We start from the raw sequence: 24,441 nt of genomic DNA, 5'->3' as shown, positions 1-24,441 counted from the left end.
CCCTATGCTGCAGTTTGTTGCCCCAGTATGACACTATAAACAATCACCAAAGTGATCTACCTTAAAACAAACATCAGCAAAACACTTCCCTAAAAATAACCCAGTATATTTCAGCATTTCAGTTTGTCATGCAGTTCCCACCTGCAAGTGCTTCTACTGCAAAGATCCTTAATGCTTTACCGAATCATTCTTTGCCAACACATATTGTCTGTCAAAATAGACAAAAAAATTCCAGCCTTCGTAGAGATGTAAAATTTAAAAAATGTATATATCCTTTCATTTCAGGTTTGCCGTTCCTGAAACTCTGCCTATTTGGACTAGTCCATTAAATTCACATCTGGGTTTAGTAATTATTGCCTCCAGCTGCTCCTTCTCTGCCCCCTGCCAGAAGCTATTATTCCCCACTTACACCACAATAATTGTTTATTTGATCACCCTTGAAACCAGATCTGTCCCTAGTAGAACAATTTGCTTGAGCACAGCCTGTGGGACCAACTGTATGTTAAATTTCACAATGAACCGCATAGGAGAAAGAATCCACTATACCATTCACAGTTCATCGGATTTAGCTTTATGTTTTTTCTTCCCTCTTCCTTCAAACAGTTCACATTATTTAGGCCCTTTCCGATAGGGTACCTTCTTGCTCAAAATTTCCTTATTTCTACTTTACCTTGGTGTGACTGCATGAGCTCCTTCCTATCTTTCCTCTCAGCTGCCATTTTCAACTATAGAGCGATCTAGGTACAGTTGTAGAAGATGGCACCAGGCAAAACCAGGGGCTTTGGGAAGCGTAGCAGAGCAATGCTGTGAGAGTCTTTACAAACTACTTCGATCAGTTCTCCCAGACACATCAAACTAAGGCATGGCTTATGAATAACGATAGCTGGGTTGTAGAAAACCAAGCTAAAAATCGTGAGCTCTATAACTGGTTAGTTTTAATTGTAAATATTTATGTATTTAAATAAAGTAACTACAATTAAATAAGGGTGAAAAGATAATGCAGTGGCACTGGTATCCCATGGATTATTTTCTTTTTTAGTTTTGAAAATTATCCTTTTAAATACATAAAGATGCAGCTAACTTCTCCGGAAAATTGCTTTCAACTGAAATAATAATTTAAAGTAAAAATTAAATAGACAAATATAGCACGTTGGTTTAAAGTTATTTTGCTCCTGTGACTTTCCTGGTGTTAAATTGTTTGGAATCACAGTAATATAGTCAGATAATATAGATCTTTTCCTCTCATTGACATTTTTTTCCTACAAGTCTCACGTACTGGTCAGGCTGATGATTCAGATTACTTGGTTAGCTTCAAAATGGAAGAGTGCTATCCACACCTTAAATCTGCAGTGGTGTTTCTCCACCACCCTCTTCATCTTCTTCAGTTTACAGCAGTGTATCACCTGCTAATTGCTCTGAGCATGAGGACTCTTTCCTGTACCTGAAAAAATTTGCTATTCTGGATTTCTCAAAAGGCTGTGTGACTCTAAGAAGCGTGCAATTAGATCATACACACCAATCATATGAATGCCAACTTAAAGTGAAACTACTACTTCAAATTTCTAAAACATAATTACAGAAATCCATCTTATGCTCTAATTTATGCATTAAAAACATGTCCCCAAGATGCCTCCTCTGCAGCTTGCCGGGGCCTCCAGACCAAGGTAGGAAAAACGTTCCAAGGAGTGAGCAAAAAAAATCCAGCTTGATTGCATCTGTGCATCTCAACAGTAAACTATTTCACGGCAAAATGGATGATCTCTCAGTTATAGCTTCCTAAACGATTTAGGACTTAGTGCCAAACCAACACCAGCAAGTCTACCAAGAAAACTTGAAAACCAGTGCAGAAAACAAGACAACTGCTCAAATGCATTCCCAACACGCAACACCACCTGCAAAGCAAGCCGTTATGGTCTCCAATACCATTCCTTTCAAAGTGATTCAAAATATTGCCTAACGAAATCTAACTTGCAGCAATCTAACCTCGATATGACCAATGCGTGGTGAATTCCATCAAGTCTGTAACAGCGAAAAAAAGTTGCGTGTGCAGGAAAAGCACATTAACAGCTCTGTTAACAGCTGCTTCTGAAGCCAGCAAGCTCTTCAAATACCAAAATGAGAAGTGCATGATCAGTCCTGCAGCCATTCTGACTGTCCACAGCCTATCAACGTGATCTTAATTTTGTCTGGTATAACTCAGTCAACCATACACCAAATTTAACAACCTTGTTTCACTGCTCAATCTGGGTCAGGGCAGAGTCACATGAAAACATACTCTCAAAGCGGTTTGAATGCATGCTGAATAACATAGGTTTTCACATTATAAAATTCTTGATGCTTTGTTCTGCTAATGGTTTATAAACTAATCTGTTAATCTAGACTAATTACTGCAATAACCTAATGTTGATTGCAAAAAAAGACCTGGGTCCAAGAGGACAAAATCTCAACTAAAAGCAAGCACAAACATTTTAATAATTTTTTCTAATTTGCAGATTAGAATTGTGGCATCACTATCCTAGATGAATTTTTGAAATCCCATGATGCTTTCCACTTCAGGCTCCTAGAAACACACTGACAAATACACAGCTGGATAGGCACTAAAAAGACAGTCTTTTCAACATTACTGCAAGCTACAAAGTTGAGACTTTAGCTATGAAGAAGATGCTCAGCGTGCCTTACAAGGAAAAATAATCATCTGGTTTTAGGCAAGAAGCCCTTCTTCTCACTGTCAAGGTAGAATCTGAAAAGTGAAGGGTCTTAAGTCAAGTAGGGAGATGAGTCCTTGTGGAACACAGATACATGGCTGCATTTATTATATTATTAATCCTTGTACAGCTGTATATGTAATGTTTTAAAAGCAACCTCAGGTAAATAATTTGTTTAAAATAACAAGTATGATAAAAATTTTTAGCTTCAAATAGAATTATTTCTCACATATATTAGGCCTACCTATGTTATTTCTGTAACAGCTGTTAGTCATTGCCCAACTTTCAATAAACTATTTATGAACTCAATCTCAATGTAAATTTTGTCTAGCATCTATACCAAAAACAGCAGAGCACCTATCCACTTACCCAATACTATTAAATTTGCATGTGCTTAAGCTTGCAAGTGGTGTATTTAAGCTTCAACTCCAAACTGGAATGCATCAGATTTTATGTAAAAGAAATTTGAAAATTTATTTTTACAAATATATACATACAATTTTTAGATGTTAAGTTCACCAGCGTACCTCACAGAGAATTTAAATTAAGACAGAAAGTTACTCAAAGTCCCCCTGTAAAGATGTTTCTTTCACAAGATAAAACTGGTATTTGGTAAATTAAAATACTTGCTCTGAATTTTGATCCTGTGTCGGCTGGGTTAGTTTTCTCCAGGGATTGTATGCAGAATCTATACTGTAGAGGCGCATGTGCATGGCCAACACGTGGAACAGCTGATCTGAAAGGTGAAGAAGATAGATTGCTGATTATTATATACAACAATATGAAGTATTTTACATTAAGCTGCCATAATTTATTTTACACGATTCTGAAAAGTCTGTCATGTCATTCCAAATAAGCTGGTACCCTAACAAGCATCTTTTTTTTTTTTTTTTAATTATTTTTTAAAAAAGGTTTTGAAGAGAAATAAGATTTCAATAGAAGGCAGTGAACATATGCATGTATATGAAAATTTTTTTTTTTTCCCTTCTGAAATTCTGAAACAGAGGCAGGCTGTTTAGAAAGCTTCGACCAGATCTCAATTGTTTCAGTGCTCATAAAGCACCAGCTCCACATACTTAATTATAGGTCTTTTTAAAAATCCTGTTTCATATGCTATTATGTTGCTAAGGTTCCATGCTCCCTTCACTTCCCTTTCCAGTTTATGTCAGAAGACATGATTTCCTAAACATTTCTTCTGAACAGAGACTGATATACTTTTAACACAGAGCTTTTATTCCTCTCTCTCACAGTTAAGTTCTGTGCACAACATATTTGAAATTAACCTAAAGTTGCTGGAAGTTCTGGCCTATAGCAGGGTCACTTCAGCCTTAAAAGGTTATTATTCCTTCCGCCTTCATAAGGTTATTTTGTAGGTAACTTTTGGAAGAGAAAAAACCCCAAACTTCTGACCACACCATAATGACAATAAAGTAGCAACGGTCTTCATAACAGCATAGATTTGTCTATACAACCTGCAGGCAAAGTTTGCTGATATTCATCAATTCTGTACATACACTGTGTCAAAAATATCATTTGCAAAACACTTCTAGAACCTTTTGAACAAAGGATGCTTGGTTTATTATTCATGCACGTTACTGCAGTATCATATATTAAAATGCACAGTTTTCATTTCTCTATAAATCATATGATCAACACAAATAAAGATAACATCTAATCCTTTCTCCCCTTAAGTGAGCCAAGAAGTCAGGCAACATCTATGTTGACAGCACTTTCAGAGAGGTATGTACAATAAGAATCTCAGACTTCACTTCTTTTTCTGTGTTTATAATACAGTTACAGTTTGGGAAAAATGCATCTTTTTTATCTTCATAGGTTTATATTAAAATCACATTTTAAAATACTATTTCCCACGATTTTGCTCACTTTTTTCCTCCTGTCATACTATATCTTGCTATTTGCTGCCATGTTTGCTTCTCCTGTTCAATCTCCTGCTTCTTTCCTTCCTTTCATTTTAACTTTTTCCCTTAGTATCTTGCCATCTTCTTTCCCCCCCACCCCTCTTTTATTCTTTCAATTGATCCCTTTGCCTCCTACTCTTTTAATCTCTCTCCCTTCTCTCTACAACCCAGTTGCTCAACCTACACACTCACTCACAGGTCCCTTTTTTTAAGTAGAAATAGCAGCTATTAATTTATTTTCCATAAATAGACAATTACTCAGAGGTACGCAATGGCCAAAAAAGTCGCATGATGAAGTCAGCTGACTGCCAGAGCCTGAGGGCTGTAATTAGCTCCTGGGGTTTGTAAAATAATTGGAGATGTAAATGGCATTGGAATTGATTGCTGTCACCTGCTTTCTGAATAAAAACAGTCAATGAGGAAAAAATAAGTCATCTTTTCTCCTGGCAAGAGATTCTAACAAAACATTGCTTTGCTAGCAAACTTCAAAACCCTGAAAATATACTGATATTTCATCAAAATAATAATAAAAAAACCCCAACAGTATAGTTTTATTTGGAATGAAACCCATGAAGGTATCCGTTCCTTCCCTCTTGCCCCTCTGCTACTAAAAGGAATGTAATTTTTTTCTGAACTGCTCCTTGCATCAAACGGATATGGGCAACTATGTAAAAAAAAATGCCTAGCATCATTAATTAACCCTTTGTTCCTTTGATAGCTATTTTCCTGAGCTTTTAGTGATACGAAATTAAGCAGGCAAGCATCAAATTCTAGCACTGGAGAATTTATTTGTAATCTCCAAGTGTGTAACATTTATGGACTCAAGATACATTTTAACATCGACTGAATCTGAACAGAAAAATTCAGTTTAGCGGCCTTGTCAGACAGTACTTTTTGTTTGTGATTAAGGCAGCTATCACTCCTTTGCAAGAAAACGTGTTTAGCAGGTAAACGGAAAGCTAGGAAGTAGGTAATGAGATACGGTTACAACGACCTTTTATGAAATATTTTTTATGAATTCACTTAAAAAGGCCGGGACGCGCGCCCGCCCGCGCGGCACAGCCACGCGCGTTCCTCGGCGCGGGGTAACCGAGGCATAACACTGCCCCCTAGCGGGGGCACTGCCACACACCCGGCCTGGCGGCTGCCGCGTCCATCGCCTCCCTATGCGCGTTCCCGAGAAGATTTCCAACAATTAGGAAAAACTCAGGACTAGCCAGAGGGAGATACAAAGGTTTATTTCTTCACAAACATTTTTCTGCTTTACACCACAGTGACTCCAATTGCTCTACCTCAAATTTACTGTGATTATGGAGTGTTGGAGAAAGCCAAGGAAAACACCAGGGCGCCCCAAGCTAGAACTGGCAACTTCTTCGCGCACAAAGCGCTTGGTCCTCCACCACATTCTTATGCTTGAAGGACTGGCAGAAATCTGCCTTGGGCCAAATGAATACCAGAGGTTTTTTTCCTGTGTATTCATGTGAACTTATCATTCCGAAACGTAAACATAAAAATAGAGAATATCCTCCCATTTTCTTATACTCTAGTAGCTTAGAAGCTTCTTATACCCTATACCTTAGAAGCTTTAAAATACACTACCTTTTTTTTTTTTTAAAAAAAACAAGTAGCAGCAAAACGTTACCATGACAATGGCCCACAGCCAACCACCTTGCCTAGTCTTGTGAAGAATGGAAAGGGAGGCCACAACCCACCAGGCATCCCAAACCCCTCCACCGCTCACAGTGTATTTACGGCCAATTCTCCCCAGGACAGCCACCTTTGCAAATGGGAACGACAGGATCTGAGTGTAGCTCAGAGTCTCCAAATTAACATTCTTAACAAAATTTGGTAGGAGAATATTAATTTTAGAAAGCACAGCAGCAACAAAATTAAAGAATGGTAATTATGAAGTCACAACAAAATGAGTATTACAGGTTTATTGATAACAAATCATGAGAAGTAAACAGTGAAAAGAATTTGAATATGGTCCTCCTCTCCTAATAACTTCATAACATTTGAGACAGGCTGCATCCAGTTAAATCGAATAAATATAAAAATCACAAAATTTGAATGCACAATATAACTTACTGCTGCAAGTCATCAGAGGCTTGGCAGGATTCCAAGATTTAGACATTTAAGTGGGCAAGATTATTACTGGCTTTAGAACATGTTCGTATGACTCAAATATTATCTACATTGAAGCAGCGCTGTTGCAATTCTCCCAACCACTTAGATGGTCTTTGTTTTCACAGAATACATGTAAAGCTTAATAAAACACTTAATAGAATCATCTAGATTAGCAGTTAGACATTAGCTTTAACTTTGATTCATATTAGCCTTCCTAATTCCATTTCTAAAAATTACAAAAATAAATCTATTGTTCCATACGCTGCTGCTCTTGGTACATTCTTTTCAACTCTCCCAATACCAGCTCCACCTCTCAGGGTTATCCTGTTGTGAGAGAGGAGCAATAAACTCAGTTGGAATCAGTACTTACAAAAGGGCCACTCAAAGGATAAGACCCCGTCTTTGCACTGGAACTGAAGCTATTAGGGGAAGTGTTCTAATGCTGCTCCTCTCAAAAAACAAAGATAATGGGTATTTTGTCTACATATCCACACTGCCTATCCACTAGCACCTGCAGCTGCATTCTTTACTATTTTTAGTATTAAAGCACACTGATTTTACAGATGTTGACAAAGCTCTTAAAAAATATTCTGCTATGCCAAAGTGCATAAAGCAGGAGTCTATAAAGGTGATTTCACAGCTCTTTTCATGTCTAGCGTGGTACGCACAGCACAAAAGAAGCCTAGATTCAGAGAGATGACCAGATAGGGATTTGATAGATGAATGGCAGAACTTATAAAAATGCTGTACTGAACTGACAAAAATGAGTGATTCAGGAAGCTACATGCAGGTCTAAGTTGTGATCCCACTAGTAATCTTGGCTTGGTCTTAGCCAAAGTGATCCCAAATTTCTACATGAGTTTTGCAGCCTTTTTTTCTTCTTTCTTTTTTCCAGTCTCTTGACTGCAAACACAACTCTCAAATAACCAAAGTTGAAATCAGAGGATTTTTTCTGTGATTGATTTCACTTCTGCAATGAATAGCAATGTGCCATAATAATGATGACAAAGAAAATTAAGGAATTAGCTGACTTTGTTTTGCTTGCAAAAGTCTAGATGACGTGTTTATTCCCCAGTCTCTCTCATATTTATGTTTTAGAACGATGTAAATAACACATACTGCTGTCATGAAAATCTCTACTTTGATCCAGTCTTCTCTTTTTTCATTCTATAAATCAGCATTCATATTTACAATGTCAAAAGATCACCAAACACAGTGACACAGCAGTTCACCGAAAGTGGAATTGAAAACATTCTTGCCTCAGCTGCTGTGTGAAGATCTTACCAGATTAGAGACATTACACCCTTCTTCTCCCAAAGTTTGCTGGGACTATCAAGAAGAATGTAGATTGTAACAAAAAACACTTGATACAACCAGATGGGACTTGATTGTTAATAAGGAGATTGAGGAATTTTTTTCTCCTTGTAGAGATTTATATAGTCCACTTAGCAACAGCAGCTGCAAAGATGTGCTGACAGCTTCTTCCCATTCATCACTGATCCAGTAGATTGGAATCAGTGAAGAAAAAAAATGTGAAGGTCAGGAAAAGCCTATTAAGGCATTAAGACATGAATAGTCTTTACAAAATCTTAAGCCTTAATTGGTGATGAAGCAGCTAATTATCCTCAACACCAAACTTGCCAGTGTATGAAATCAACTTTAGCAATAGAATTCTAACGGTATCTATCTTTGCCTTTCCCATGCTAGGTACGAATGGCATACCAAGCTTTTAGGAAATAGGATCATCTGTTGGTAAGAAAAACTACTTTTCCAAAGTTAGCATGAAGGATGGGCACCAAAGATCTGCAGATTGCCAGCTCCTAACTAAAAAATAAAACAAAACAAAAAACCACAGAACCAAACCAAAAAGCCCAAACCAAACCAACCACAGAAACCCACTGTACTAAGGCAAAAAGCATTCCTGAAAACTACTTTTATTCTTTTTATTTTCTGCTGCAGAGAGCTGGGTAGGAATCTTTGCAACCATATTCACATTCATAGATTACAGGAAGGAGACTGTTGGAACTGAGCAATTCAAAAAAGAACTAGGTTCTTCTTCCTACAGGAATGAACCGTACTTGGTGGTTCCAAGGATCACTGGCCATATTGATAAAATGGAGACAGCCATTACTATCAACGTGGTTGAAAAATTTGATACAGAAGGAGCATGAAGAGCTTAGAAAATGCTTCATGTCAAGATGACTTTCTGTGCTCACAAAAACACTAAAAGCACTGATTAAACGGATACTAACATCATAATTAAGACAGATGACACCGCTGAGCCATGTACAAATGCAAAACACAAGCTTCAAACGAACAAGAGGAGGAAAAAAAAAAAAAACACAACCACCCAAAAAAACCAGTGGAACAATACAGTTTCTCAATGGTTAGAACCATCACAGAAGTTATGAAAGTGCTGGACATTTTATTTAAGGTGAGCTTACACAAGTCTTAAATACTTTTTTGATGTCCACTTGTAAATTAATGTCCTTTCCAATTAATGCAGTAGATGCTGAAGTGCCAGACTCTGCTATCTGTGGGAAGTGTAAGGATAAGGAGCTCCTATACAAGGACACTGGAGGCAGAGGACAAGGTGATAGAATATTTAATCCTTCCCCCCAAAACCCTAATCCTATCCTTATTACAAAGGGAAAAAGAAAAAAAGAAAAGAAAGCAGCCAGAAAGAAAGAAAAAATAACTATTTAAAAGTTAAAAGGAAGAAAGGACTAGATTATAAATTAATTTATAGATAACTTTTAAATTTTGTGGAATTGTTCACCCACTATTGCAAGATTACCAGAGTAACAATGACAGAGGAAAACACATATACACTAGTTAAAGAGAGATACAAAAGCTGCACAGAGAAGTCCTAATTATTCAGCCTTAATATTGTGTTCTGAAGCTGTTCTATAAATACAAAACAATGAAAACAAAAAGCAAATCATTAGATCTTAGAGAAATAAGACCTGTACAATTGTTATATATCATAATTATCCCCTAAACCCAAGAGAATTTTCAAGGTCATAGACTGTAAAACTGTAACGTGGTCCTTAAAATAGGCCTTGATTTTTAAGTAATAAGTAAATAGGACTCTCTTTGCATTTTTGGTTGCATACTGTTTAGTAATGCACACTCATGCAAACACACATAGAAAACTTTAAACCTTAAAATGGCAATTTTATAGCCAAATTTTCTTCATCATTCTTCTCGTGCAGACTCAATCACTGACACTAACAGCTACATTAATCATTCTTAATTTTACTTCCCAAAAGCAGCTGCCATCATGGTGCAATCTACTAAACCAGCTCTTGACCTATTTGTTCCCACCATCTTCCCTGACATTTGCTGCTGTAACAGCTCACCTGGGACAACATATTCTGTTTTCTGCAATATCTAATCACCAAACTTTACAGTTGTTACAAGACTAATACAGAGTGGTATGCTTAATCACAAGAGAGACACTTCATTATCTCACACATATGAAAAACAAAACCGGGTTATATTTTAGATTACTTCTGCTGGTCTTGACACGAGTGACGTTTAAAAAACAAAAGCAGTTTCAATACTGTACAAGCACCACTTCAACAAAAGAGTATTCAAGTTCTAGATAGGGTATGGATTTTCAAAATCATTCCTTCCTCACCGCATAAGACAATGAAGAAGTTGAAGGTACATTTCAAATGAAACTTTAAAAACAGGATTACCTTTTGGAAAAAGAAATTAGTATGGAAAGGTAATAAAATCTATTATAGAACATGTTTCTAAAGAACTGCAATTTTTTATCTCTAAATGCACCACGGCATGGAAGGGGCAATGAAGGAAACTCATATAATGGTTTAGTGAAAATAAATGCTGCTATATATGGAAAACTAATTCTGCTCCCACTAGTCATATTTAGCTTAATGTCCAATACTAAATGGAAGTACTGTACAGGTCTGTTCTAGGAGAACTCCATTACCTTCCATTAAAAATGAGTCCACTGTAATGCAAGATTAAATATGACTAGTTTGCTACGTAACAATTTTACAAAATAAGTACCAATATAGAACATAACCAGCATGTGAACACTTTAACAATCAATAGACGACATTTATGTCTCCATGCTGTTTAAAACAACACCACATTCATATACATAGCGCCTTTCACCTCAAAGCTTTAAAGGCCTTCTTCAATTTTTCTGAAGCGCAAGATAGATATTAAAAACACCAACATGACTGATTTAGATCTAAATAAGAAAATTTCCCATTCTACCCAAAAGTGTACAAAAAGCAGGTGCATTATGTTTAAATGCTGTCCCTGCCCCTTCTTCAGAAATATGCACTAGAATCCTCAAAGTAATGCAACTGCTAACGGAAAAAGCACTATTTCCATGTACAACACCCTCAATAAGCAAAATTACACAACAATTTAAGAAAGGAACAGAAAAATATTATAGTAAACAAAAAATGCAATATATTATAAGTAGAAACAAACAAAAAAATCAATAAATGTTATCATGTTAAAAAAAAAAAGATCATCAACACATTTTTCAGTTACAGTAAATACTATACCAATTTCAGATTAAGCCCTTGTGTGCAAGTACATGAAAACAGCCGAATCACATCATGGGGGAAAAAAATTTCTTCCCTCTAAATATATAGACAATTCTGAAGACAAGGATTTAAAACAAAGTTTTCCTTATTGGGCTATTTTACTTTTTGTATAGACAACTAATGCACAGTTTAACAACGGATTTGCTGCTACCAAGAAGTGATGTATTTCACAAACATTTAAAGTTTTGTATTTTTAAAAGCAATAGTTGTAAACTAACACTTATTTTTAAAAGCAATAGTTGATGTAATCTTACTTAAAGCTTCTCGTTAAGAAGACGATTTCCAGACTTCTCAAGTGTGAGAAGTATCTTCAACTTTCTATAAGTTTAGTTTGTTCCAGTAATCTATTTTGATGAACAGACAACATTGGTTCATTTTCTGAGACACAGTTAATGGCAAAATAGTAAAAGTGCTGGAAAAATAGGTAAGTATGATATATGAATTTAAACAGGACTTAGGTTTGTCTTGTCTTGTTGTTGAAGTAACAATCCAGAATAAGACAATTCTCCAGTGGAGATACGTCCTCCATATATCGTTTCCAATTTTGTAATTCTCCAAAAAGAAATTTCTCCAATGATTACAGTATTCTCCATGCACTTCAAGACTTGAGGAGTATGTATTAAAAATCCTGACTGATCTTTTCACTGGCTGTCAGCAGAAGGTATGCTTCTTTTTAAAATCAGGTCCTAAGTATGTAAGAGCCCTTCTTCATGCAAGATGAGGTTGAAGGGATGGTGTGGTAAGTATAAGAAAAAAATTAAATAATGTATTACACAAACCACTTAGTGTCAGCCACCAGGCCTCAGCTTGGTGGAATTTTTTTCTTTCTTTCTTCTTTTTTTTCTTAAAAAAAACCCCAAACAAACAAAACCAACTTTGAGGTAGTTCCTGCCTTGGTGTCAACTGATAAAGTTCAAATAGAAACAATGGAGCTATACAGATATACACCAAAGAAGATGCCCAGCACTCTGGTGGTTCAAATTTAATACTGATATGACATCAAACATTTCAGTGTTTTAACATGTAATGAATGTATTTCATTCCACTTCTATCTTTAAAAAAAAAAAAAAAGCTGAAATCTCCTGACTTTGAAAAACTATCAGTAAGATAAAAATATGACCTTACAGATTACAGGCCACCTCCCCGCACACATTCTTCTAAACTTTAAAATGTCAAGACTTATAAAGATCTTGTATGGCTACTAAAGCCATGTGAAAACAGGGGTACACTCTCATCATGTGTAAAGTCATTATGCATTTCTCCACTTTAAATATTTCAATATTTTAAGCTGAAATCTCTGCCCTGAGCTGCTCATCATCGTCTTCCAAATAACATGCCTGTGAAATAGGTAACGCATCCAGTAAGTTGCTAAAATTCAGGAAGTAAGTGTCCATCTTACTAGGTGAGCATACAATTAAAAATATATCGTAATCCAAGCAGAAACTATCTGTAGAGTCCTGATTTTATTAAATTCTTCAAATTTCCAAACAGTGATCTAGTGATGTCCTTTTAACACATGCATTTTTCAGGTATTTTGCTCTGCTGGGAAAGGGAGGTAATGTTGGTGGAGAGAGACAATGTGCACTAGGGTTTAAAAGTACTTTTCACAAATGACAACACATGAATGAAATCAATTTAACTACATTTCTTGGCAGTAAAAGAAGGCTTTTATCTTAGAGAGGATGTGGACAGCATAGCACATGATGGGATTTCTTTGGTGGCTCATCACCTCAAATGGTGAGGAAAGCATCACCCACAAATCATGTACCAAAAGGCAGAGGTGGGCCCAAGCTTTCTGACATTTTTACTATTGAATCTGTCGCTACTGCTGCATAAGCTTGATTTAAACAAGCATTAGTAGTAGTAGTATTCTGGCAGGCTTTCCAATTTTTCCTGATAAAAGAAAATGTTCATTCCTAACAGTTTATATTCCAGAAAAAGATAAAAAGATTTTATGTTAAGAAAAAAAGCACTTCTGTCCACCAGAAGTGCTTTATTTGCCAAACATTAAAGGTTTCAGAACAATGAAGATTTGAGAGTTTCTACCAAAGAAAATTTGCAAAACTGTCATGTCAGAGAAAGAACTAGGGAAATTAAAGACATGGGACATGATAGCTGCAGATTTCTAAGTATAAGACCTAGTCATGAGCTACACTGGCACTCAGAGAAACAAATTTCTTTACTATTACTAGCAGCCGCCAGGGTGAAACAAAGCTTTCCTGCTCTATCCTTAAAATAGTTCTAGTTTTACTCATAAAAAATATTACATGGATACTATGACGATTGAACTCTAAATAGATTATACTCACAACATATGAACAGCTCTAATGAATAGTTTGTGCAAATTACAGATTACAGATTTCTCCAATTGCAACAAAAACCAACGACTCATTATGGCAGAAAAAAAGGTTCTTAAAAGAACAAAGTTGACATAATTTAGAAAATGTTAGAAAGAACTAGATATCTTCATTCAATATTCTAATAACTTATATTGCACTTCATAACGTGAAACTTACTTAAACATGATCTTTTCCCAGCTGTGCTTGCACCTCCTGAACATAAATTGCCTCCTCGATGGACCAGCTCAAGTTCCAAGTTTGTTCTGCAAGAAAAATGTAACAGTGTTGAATGGAACAGCATTATTCAAGCTTCTGTGGACACAAAAGTCATCACAAACTCCCAGCGTACACAAACTCCCAGTGTACACTAAATAAAAGAATGCTGTGAACTGACCTTTAGTGTGAGATACTGCCAGAATATGACTCAGAATAAAACAAACTTTCTCAAGATATTGCCATATGTGATTTTAAGTACTTTGAGTAGCAAGTACTATATTAAGAGAGCTTCTACAGTTGTGACCGAAGAATAAAAAAATGTTAATTCTGCTTTTTTCTGTATGCACACACAACTCCTTGATAATAAGGGAATTTATGTGCAAATCTGAAAAGACAACGTACAGATTGGCTAAATTTCAATGAATCGGGTATGTCTAAAAAGTGTCCTCTTTATTGGCAGGGCTTTTGTTTTGCTTTAAACAAACAGACAGTACAATGGATATGCTATCAAGTAACTAAGTATGAAAACAGACTAAATTATAATGGAAGCACTGACCTTTGTAGATAAGTTAGTTAATAAAAGCCTTGGAGGTTAATTCTGCATGAAACACTGGTATTCACTGCAGCTCATTAGTATGAAATAGGAGTTGTGTCACTAAATCTCTGCATGTCACACTGATGCTTTCTTTCTTAGTATTATTGTAATCTGATACTTAGGCACCAATTGTTTAGGCCAAAGTCGATAGCTTTGTTTAATTTTGGAATTGGATGTTTCAGTACTGCATTATCTTTTACACCCAAGACTTGGAGCAAACAATTTGCGTTATGTTCTCCAAGAGTTTGTTTTAATAAGTCAACATACATTCCTTTAATTAAAATAAAGGAATGTAATTCTATTATTCTGAAATGTTATTTTGCTAATTTAATCCAAACTGCAAAGCTCAGTCTAAACATATTCTGTCCTTTAACTAAAAATCAAACAATTTTAGGTTCAATATAATGCGACCGAATACATATTAAAACTTATTCTAGAATTTTAGGCACATAATGTATCTAAGCTAAGAACACACACCCACCCATACACACGTATTTAAGAAGAAACTACAGGATGACTATTTTATTCAAAACAAACTATTTTTTAAGAATTTCAGCTCCATCAGCTTGAAAGAATAATACATTTTTGATATGCAGTGTTTGTTAAGCTACTTTCATGTGTTTTTAAAATAGTAACATTTCAGAATATTACTTTTCCTAAGTTTGCAGCTTATGCCACCCATTTCTGAAGGAATGCTTTAATCCTCTCTACTCAGAAAAAGCAATTTAACATTGATAATGTGCCGGCTCAGAGCTCCATCTGGTCGCTGCTGATAAGGGCATCTGTGTGACAGGGGAATTTTCCACTCTTCAGGCAATTTGCAGTGCTCACTGAACTTCTAAAAATCTACCAGCAAGGAAGCAGGGACAGGGATTTCATATTAGTGGACAAAATAGCAACTGTAGATCAGCATGTGCTAGTTCATCATGGGAATATAAAGAAAACCAGTATGTTTTATTTCTACAAACCTTCTGATAACTAATTTGTAGAACAAAATTAATGGCAGTCTTCCATTAAAACCAAGACGATTAAGATTTAAATCAAAACCACTACCTGAATGTCTAAGAACAACTTTCTAGATCTAGAATTTTAAATTTCCCTTTCACCAAGAAATATGTACAGTTTTATAAAACAAACCTCAGGGACAATTCTGAAAAAAACTCTTCTTCATACGTATGAGGTGTTACATAGTACTTTCTGCTGTAAGGAATGTATGGGGAGAGATTTCTGGAAACATACTCCATCACACATATTATACCAGCTCTCACCTCCCACACTTCTTCATTGCCTCCAGCTCCTCAAAGACAGCAGCTTATAGTTCAGCTTTCTTGGAAACATAAATATTAGCCTTTTCCTCAAAGACATCTCTTTCAAAGCATACCTAAACTTTGGCATTAAGTGCATAGCAGAGAAAGCATCTTCTGTGAAACTGAACACTTCTCCTTTATAAAATGTTCTACATCAGGTACAGCCCTAAGTCATTTTTGAAAGAGACTAGTGTATCTCCTCCCTAATTCAAACTCCCTTCTACCTTGAGGATCTGAGTACCATCTGCCCTCTACTGAAGACATGTAGAGCTCTCAGTGCCTATTCTCCCATCAATGAAGAAAAACTTGGGGGATCTGGTAGAAGCGTGGAACACAGTGGTCTCTGAAAGCTATCTCAGTGCTCTCAACGTGAAGGAAAGAGAAGGAGAAAGAAAATCTATATGAGTGACTGTTTCCTCTATCTAGAAATCTTGGTGTCATTCATTGGAGCAACACATTTTGTAGAACACTGGCTTTATCTTCCTCACTCACAGAAAAAAAAACTGAGAAGATGGATTTTGCTCAGCTATACAGACTCCCGATTAAAAAACAGCCCTACTTCATCTCTTCTTGTGGGCTTTCATTAAAGGAACATCTTGGGGGCGGGGAAGATGATTGCATATTTCTCAGAATTCATATCAGGACAGAGTAGGGGGAAGTAAAAATGCAATGCCCTTTCCAGAAAGAGAACATATTTGGATGGACCTCCTCTTTCTATTGGGACACAAGAATCAAGTTAAGCACTACCATTTTTTCCACTTCACTTTACAAAGACAACGTATATATGAAAAAACCCAGATACTGAGACGCAGACTGGAAGGAAAGAACACGAGGTTCTTTATGAGTCTATACATACCTAACAGCAAAACCAAAAGCTTTGTTTACACAGCCAACAAAAGTACGAGACCTATTGCTATGCAATACAGAAACAGTCCTCCAAGATACTGCCACAAATGACAGTCATCAATGCTATGAATGTGGAGCTATGAAAATTAAAGCTAGGCACACATGATTTGTGAATGACACACTATACTAATCTCATAAATGTCAGCAAAGACAAGGAGGGATGCATACGAAAAGGGCATAAATTTAACAAGGTAAGACTGTAGGGAAAGGGGGAGGTAGCTAAGGAGCTGCTTCTCCAGCTGTGCATGCAAATCAGGATGCCAAGACTCTGAGTGCCTCTTTTGCTAGGAAAAGAGACAGGGGCTAGCTCTCCCACTAACTAGGTGGCAGAGAATTTGCTTGTAATTTCTTTTCTCTGCTACCAGTGACATCTCTCTGGGTAAGCAAAAGTGAAGAAAGTGCCCGTTTTCCTGAAGCAGAAAGGATAAGCTGGGGCAAGTGGCTACATCTTGTTTAACCAGTAGTATTCCCATTCCAGCACGCAGAAATCCACTTCAAAGCTGGACTCCAGCTGTAAACTAGCACCTTTTAAGAAGACTGCAGATGATGTCATTTTCTGATTGAAAATGGAACATGACTTCTAAGAAGATTAAAAGTGTTTAATTCACTTGCAAATATATGGAGTCAATAAAAATATCATTGCATGGAAATGCTTATTTAAACAGGGGCTACTTATCATCTTGACCACTTTATCTGTATGTTAGATTAAATACCAGGAAGAAATGAATAACAGCTGTACATGGTCTGACCAAAAACAATGAAATGTTTCAGAATACACGAGACTAGAAATGCTCAAAGGTAACTGGTTGGTAAGGAACACAAGGATATCATTACCTCAAAAAGAATTTGATGGAATTAAGGAAGAAACAGGCTGAATGACAGGAATAACTTCCAGAAAGCAAGTTACTTCAGTCTGTCATTTAAGTTGTAGATAGTCCACTGTTTGGATTCTTTAACAAAACATACTAAAATCATACAAAGAAAACTCTTTCGGTCTGGGAGATGACCAGCTCACTTACATATTTATTTCCATAAATACAAACTGTAAGGTTCTATTAAAATTAAAATGTCTTTCTAAAAGTTTAATTTTTTTTAACCTGTAGTTCTTATGCAATTATCAAGTAGTAGAAGCCTGTAAATCTGGATTGCTGAATTGAAAGGCAAGAGAAATTAACCATTTTGTAGCTGATCTGCCAGGCACCCTCATAAGTGATCTTACGACTTATGGTAACAACACCTGAAATCCTTCAGCCATGGATAAATGGAAAATTGCTGACACCAGTCTAACCTAACAAGAAGAGGTCACAATAAGTACAGGTGGATATCCTAATCTTAGTGGTCAACCATGATTTCTCTCTCCAGCAGTGCAGACAGCAATGAAATGCTGTTCTGGTTTGAGGTATTTTTAATTCTCGGAATGAAAACAAAACTCTTGGGCTTAGGGTGTTAATATAAAAATCATAAACTATAGATATATTTAAAATATGTTCAGCTAGCATTTTTTAAATTATGTAATATTACACCCAGAAATATATTATAACACCATTTTTGTACCTTAAATGGCATGTCAAGTTATGGTTATAAGAAACCATACTTTTATATGTGAAACATTAATTTTGAGTCCTTGGTATTTTTTGAAGGATATTAAATTGTATTGACCAAACACATCATTGCTAAAAATCTCAACATTATTTATCCTTGTATAGTATATACCGCTTAAAGTAATACAGAATAATCTTTTAACTTGCTATGTATAAAATTTAATTGCTCTTATTAATCAAGGCACAGTTAAGATACTCTTAAAGAATACAGAAAATATTTCTTTTAATAGAAACAATAATCTAGGTTGGAAGAGAATTCTGGAGATCAGATGGTCCAACCTTCTGTCAAAAGCTGAACCTTAGATTTGATTATCCAGAGTTCTGCCGAGCCAAGTCTTGAATATTTCCACTGCTTGTATACTAAAGACACTCAGCAACCAGAGTTTATGAAACTGCAGTAAAAACTGCTACTGGATGATATCATTTGTATGCTTGTACTTTCTCTGCAGTCAGCACCTTCCCTACAGGCCTCAGTAAGTCAGAGTTTACAAAATTATTTGCTTAACGAGTATTTCAACAACTTCTTATGGGAAAACCCTGCACATTACAGTAAATCTGAAGAAATTAACCATTAAGAGCATCTTAACATTAATGGTACAGATGGAAAGAGGGACTGTTTTATTTTCTTGGAGATGGTGTCTGTGAACACTGACAGCTATAAAACTGGAATCAAACATCACAGAGAAAATGCTGGTAGTTTTGACACTTATTTAGAAGTCTTATTCACATGAAGAGAGATTCCTGGTTGCTGATGTAGAAAAGACTCCTCCTTTCCTCTCCTCTCCTTTCCCCTGTGATCCCTGTTTAAGTAAACAAAACTAATGTCTGACAGAGAGATTAAAAACACCCTGTGATTTAAAAAACCAGCAATATGGCAGTAATATAGAAATAATCTCATTCTGCTAATAGTAGTAGACAATCTCATTCTGCTAATACTAGTAGAAGACAGTTTGGGAAAGGAAGGTAGAAAAAGAAATTCAACATAAAATTTTGATATATGGAAAGCAAAACCTTGAATAAAGAAGAAAACTAAATAAGCAGAAGACAAAATGTTCTCCAGGTTTTGTGCCACTGCTGCATATACTAAAAATGAACTGAAAGGCACATCTTTCCATCTTGCATATGCCTGCATATGAAAATCAGAAAATGTAACCTTGATGTACTAAGTACTCAAAAAGTACTTTCTGGAAAAGATGGAAAAATTTTTAAATTTTTTTTTAAAGAAGAAAACTATCTGGTCAGTAATACCATTAGTGAGAAACACAAATGGAAAAAAAAAAAAAAAGAAAAAACATACCCACCTGGCTACTGAATACATAAACAGAAAATCATTGTCAGGTGATCCAGGACTCTTACTATAATCTGTATACTTCTTCTGTGTGGTACTTTTTATATCTTTCATTACAGATTCCATTTCTTTACTGAGATTAGTTTCAGACTATGAACAAAGACACACAAGAAGATTAGTTAATTTTACCTGAAGAAATGCAATAGCTTATCACAAAGCATAGCACTTTCATATTTATAAAAACACATTTGCAGCTTATGAAAAATATGCATTAAAAGCCAATATTCTGTCTCACAGAAGTGTCATAATATTATGAAAGTTATTCTGATTTGTTCTGAATATGAAAACATAACTCTTTTGTCCATCTCCTAAGTTCAAGAATCTCACTGCTTGCATTATTTTGAAGTATATTTGCATTGCACAAGTACATGAAAATAACACAAAGTATCTCCGTCAAGACTGGAAGGCTAGCAAAATTTAATAGAATTAATTCTATCATTCAGAAAGACCTCATGAAGCTTTGTAATACATGAGCATCTGCAAACTGCTCTTTCTGTAAAACAAATAATCCATACCTTAAAATGTTCTTAATGGACATTCTTTAAATAGCTTCCAGTTACAAGGATATTGGTGTTTTTACATTGTAAAGAAATGATAAATGAATTTTATGTAAATTACTATGGAGAGAAGTGAAAATGTACTCCATAAAAAGACTATATTAATCACATTTTGTCACAGCTTTTTAATTGTTTACTTTTAGTAGGGTAATGCAGTAAGTGCTGTAAATATTTTAAATTTCTTGATAGGAAAAAAATAGTATGCTATCTTCCATATCAGAAGAAAATGAAGTTTCCCAGGTTGTCAAGTTTCTAAGAGGTCACAAATGCAACATAATGTAAAAACTGAAAGGTAGAGGCAAATTAACAAGGATCTTTCTGCCTTACACTGATGCTTACTGGGAAAGTTCCCAGCTGTTCTTGAAGATCTTCCACCTCTTGTACAAGATCTTGCATACACTTGTTACTATGACTTTGCCAAAGGCTTCTTTCCACATTGTTTCCAGGATAACAAGGAAGAACACTGTTAGCAAACTGCCTACAGAGGGGACAGGTAAATTCTCCTTTGTCGACTGAAAAACCCTGGAGGACCTGGTCATTCTAAAAGAAAATAAAGAAGATGTAGTTGAAATTTGCAAAAGATTATAATTTTTACTTTGATATTTCAGGTGTACAGCTAAAGAACTAAGTCTAAAACCAAAAAATGTAAAGAAAGAATAACTGGAATAGCAATAGCTCTTCATTTTAGTGAAAAAGGTCTAACTACTAGAGACTATCTTACAATCCTCCAACTCAACTAATTTTCCTAATTTTTAAGTACTCTTCATTGTCAACAATATCCCCATAATAAACTAGAAATACTTCAATGGGGTACTTTGAACATTTCACATGTGTTGCCTCTTTCTAGCAATTCCCAATAAAGTTTTGAGACTCCCTTGATAACATCTTTTAATTTATCAAAAGGCCATTTTATTTTCAGTCATGAGAAATATTTGAAGATATTTCTCAGAAGGAGTACAGGCTGAAAAACCTAATCAAGTAGCCACTGGAGGGCAGCATGACAAAAAAACATGACAAAACCCCTGATTATTTCTTCTTTATCATGAAGGATCAAAAAATGGACACAGAAGTATGTGTTTGGGAAGCAGGGACATCTCCCGAGTACTCCTGTTACTGGCAAGCAACCTTGCTTCAGCCTTGTGAATTGGCTCAATAGTTTCCCCCTCCTGGGAGAAGAGAACTGCTAAGTTAATAGTGACTGTAATTTAAACCTCAGCAATGAGCCCAGACTGCTGAGGCATTCTGGTGGGCCTACTTTTACATACCTTTCTGGATGTTGATCTCTGATTGTATTATGTAAAAATAAGTGTTTTATCTAGATGAACACAAGTCTATATAAGTTATTTCAGTACTAAGAATGCTAGGAATAGTCAAAATTATTATGCACTCATCTAAGTAGTAGTAATACATGCTAGGATCAAAAGTTCACTTAAATAATCTAGAAATCTTCAGGAATACAATGAGATGGAATTAACAGTTTATTGCAAGTTTAAGTGAGAATCCACCAGGAAAGGGACTTCAGTGTCTATATGATGCAAAAGACTACTTTTCCAAAATTCTGTAAAATTAGAGTCTACCATGAAAGCCCAGATTTTACTTAATTATCTTGATGACACAGTTACCCCTGAAAACATCTTTACAGTCATATGGAAAAGAACAATTCATCATGGGATTCAATAAAGGTGGCATGGCTTCCAACTTCTCTAGAGGTAAATTACACAGTATGACCAATGCTGATTCTGAAAATACAAAGCATTGCTCATAGTTTTTCTCAAAATGGAAACAAATCAACAAAACTTATGAAAAAATAAAATTAAAGTAGTATCACATAAAGTCATCTTGAATAAAAAAGCAGTTACATATGCAACAAGAAGTCACCGTTTAGTCTTTATTTTATTACACTAAATAATACAGAAGGAAATGATTGCTTAAAATCCAATGGCTTCTACCACTGCTGAGCTTGTGATAACATTCTATGGTGCCATTCAGAAGATCTGCAATTGGGCTGCAAGAGGTTGAGGGGGGCGAAGGAGGCCAACAACATCAATGGACCACTACCCTGTTTACTCAGACCATGTGAAAATAAAGATGTATTTTCTGGCCAACAATTTCTGAGGTTTGACTAACAAACTGTATTTTAAAACCATGTATAGCAGTAATTTCCCAACAGTATTTTCCAAGGAGGAAAAAAAAAAAGCGTAATTCACAAGAGTTAAACTATTTTAACTCATTTCTCTAAACTGCATGTATATAGGTAACATATACCATACGTAACTGGAGATAAAAATCTAACTTTTTGTAACCGAATTTTCATATTAGGAATTAACCAAAACCACAAGTTTGTATTTGTAAAATTCCCCTCTCATTTTTTCTTCTGTTTCTCTGTAATTTCTAACACACGTTAAACATCAAAATAGAAATCTATGAAACAGAAATGGAAAATGTAAGAAATGCTTTACCTGAATATGCACACAAGAAAAATACCCCAAAACCAGTGATTTAATTTTTTAAGAACAGGATTAATTTAGTCAAGTATTTTTTTCTGATATATCAGAATAACTGAAAACAAAGTACTTTTGTTAATAATGTCAAGATGTAATATGAGATTTAGTATCTACAGTTCTTGAAACATAGCAGAAACATCGTCCATTCATGTAAACCCAATCTTTCTTTTTCTTAATTGAACAGCATAAATCCAATTGACTTCACTAAGAACAGTTCAGATGCAAATAAAAAAGATGATCTTTAGTTTTACTTACCCGTAAAGATTCCATGTAAGATTTGTGACAATCTATGTGTAAAGTGTGACCACAAGTTTGTACATAAACACCTCCCTCCCAGCCTATTGACACTGCTTGCAGGCAGGAACTCTAAAACAAAGCAAAAACAGTAAGAAAAAAGAACAGTACATATAAAGTTATAAAGGTATTTACCACAACTTATTTAAAGATTTTAAAAAATACATAGCTTTTTATTTGCATGCTATCTAATTAAAAGATATGCTGTGGAAATAAAGAAAAAAATTATTTTATAAAGTATTTACTTTTGCAAACTTACATGGCTGCCATTATGCTATTCTTTCCAACAAAGAGCCAAACACTTAAGTTAAACTTCTGCAGTTCTTGTCACTTAAGATAATGACTTCTTTAAAGAACCTCTTGTATTACAGCATGAAGACGGCTCTAACTCTACCTACCATCTGTTCCAACAGTACAAGTTATCCCATGTCCAAAGGCAATATACTGCTCCAATACATTTAATTCAGTTTTGCATGTAACCAAAATAACAAGATCACAGTTATATAATTAAACCCCAATCTGTTATTAAAATTCAGTGTAAACACTTAGGGTTTTTAATGAGTTATTGAACAATATTGTATATAACACATAATGGGAAAAGAGAACAAATACTTGTTCAGTGAATTGAGTTTTATACTAGGATTGTTTTGAAAACACTGGCGTTATTCAAAGACTGCACTTATAGCCCACATGTCAAAAATCAAGTTACCTCACTGATAGTTCCCAGAAAATAATGAACTGAAAAAACAGTCACCACTGGCAAACTTATGATAAGGAATTCTAGAAAATTCTCTTGCAGAATACCTAGCTATATGACCTAGCTACCTAGCTTAGTCAGTCTAATTATCAAATCTCCATTTCTCAAAAAAATAATTTCATACACAGATTGAAATGTACACTCTGGTAATACATTTAAAGAACAGAAGAAGATTTATGGCTACCAGAATTGGAAAACCATTTTTAGTGTAGACTCACCCTCAAGTGGTCTTAATGTATGATGCAAAACCAGGATACTGCAAGTAACTAACTCTGATAGTTGCATTTTCTAAGGAAGTCCTAGCATCTCATTTTTTTTCTTGCGTACGAGCAGGAAGTCAAAACAGAATTACAAATTCTATCTATAAGACATGCTCCTATTTACCTTGCCTCAACCTGACATTCATAATGTGCTATGACCCTCTCAGGCCATAGAACAAGAAAAACTTTTTCTCCTGCTGGTTGCTGCATAATTTAGTAGACTGCACTATTAGTAAGGTCGTATGATATACCTGGATAAGCCCCACAGGACAAATGTTTCGTTCAGGAAAAGCATCATTTATTGCATGTATTTAACGAGGCTACTTAGTAGCATTTGCATAAGGAAAAAATCCAACCCCAAAGTCTTTGCAGAAAGGCTTTACTCTATTATTCTTCAGTTCAGAAATAAAGGAG

The 24,441-nt window shown here is 35.4% G+C and overlaps 1 protein-coding gene across 9 annotated transcripts in view; it reads right to left on the bottom strand.

Annotated features, from left to right (window-relative positions):
• The window catches only part of UBR3 (ubiquitin protein ligase E3 component n-recognin 3), a 121,401-nt gene that overhangs the window by 23,901 nt on the left and 73,059 nt on the right, over positions 1 to 24,441 (bottom strand). For 6 of the 9 annotated variants that reach the window (XM_075153141.1, XM_075153135.1, XM_075153140.1 and 3 more), the window contains 5 exons: positions 22,972 to 23,082; positions 20,540 to 20,752; positions 19,609 to 19,745; positions 13,860 to 13,945; positions 3,336 to 3,441 (listed from right to left, as the gene is read on the bottom strand). In XM_075153141.1, the coding sequence (XP_075009242.1) occupies positions 3,336 to 3,441; positions 13,860 to 13,945; positions 19,609 to 19,745; positions 20,540 to 20,752; positions 22,972 to 23,082 (653 nt within the window). Of the gene's footprint in view, positions 1 to 3,331; positions 3,442 to 13,859; positions 13,946 to 19,608; positions 19,746 to 20,539; positions 20,753 to 22,971; positions 23,083 to 24,441 lie in introns of all 9 variants that reach the window. The other 3 variants (XR_012674086.1, XM_075153142.1, XM_075153136.1) reach the window with 2 other exon arrangements.

Source organism: Calonectris borealis, chromosome 6 (assembly GCF_964195595.1).
Source record: "Calonectris borealis chromosome 6, bCalBor7.hap1.2, whole genome shotgun sequence".
Lineage (NCBI taxonomy): Eukaryota > Metazoa > Chordata > Aves > Procellariiformes > Procellariidae > Calonectris > Calonectris borealis.
The sequence above is the reverse complement of the archived record's forward strand: the minus strand, read 5'-3'. Positions and strand labels throughout refer to the sequence as shown.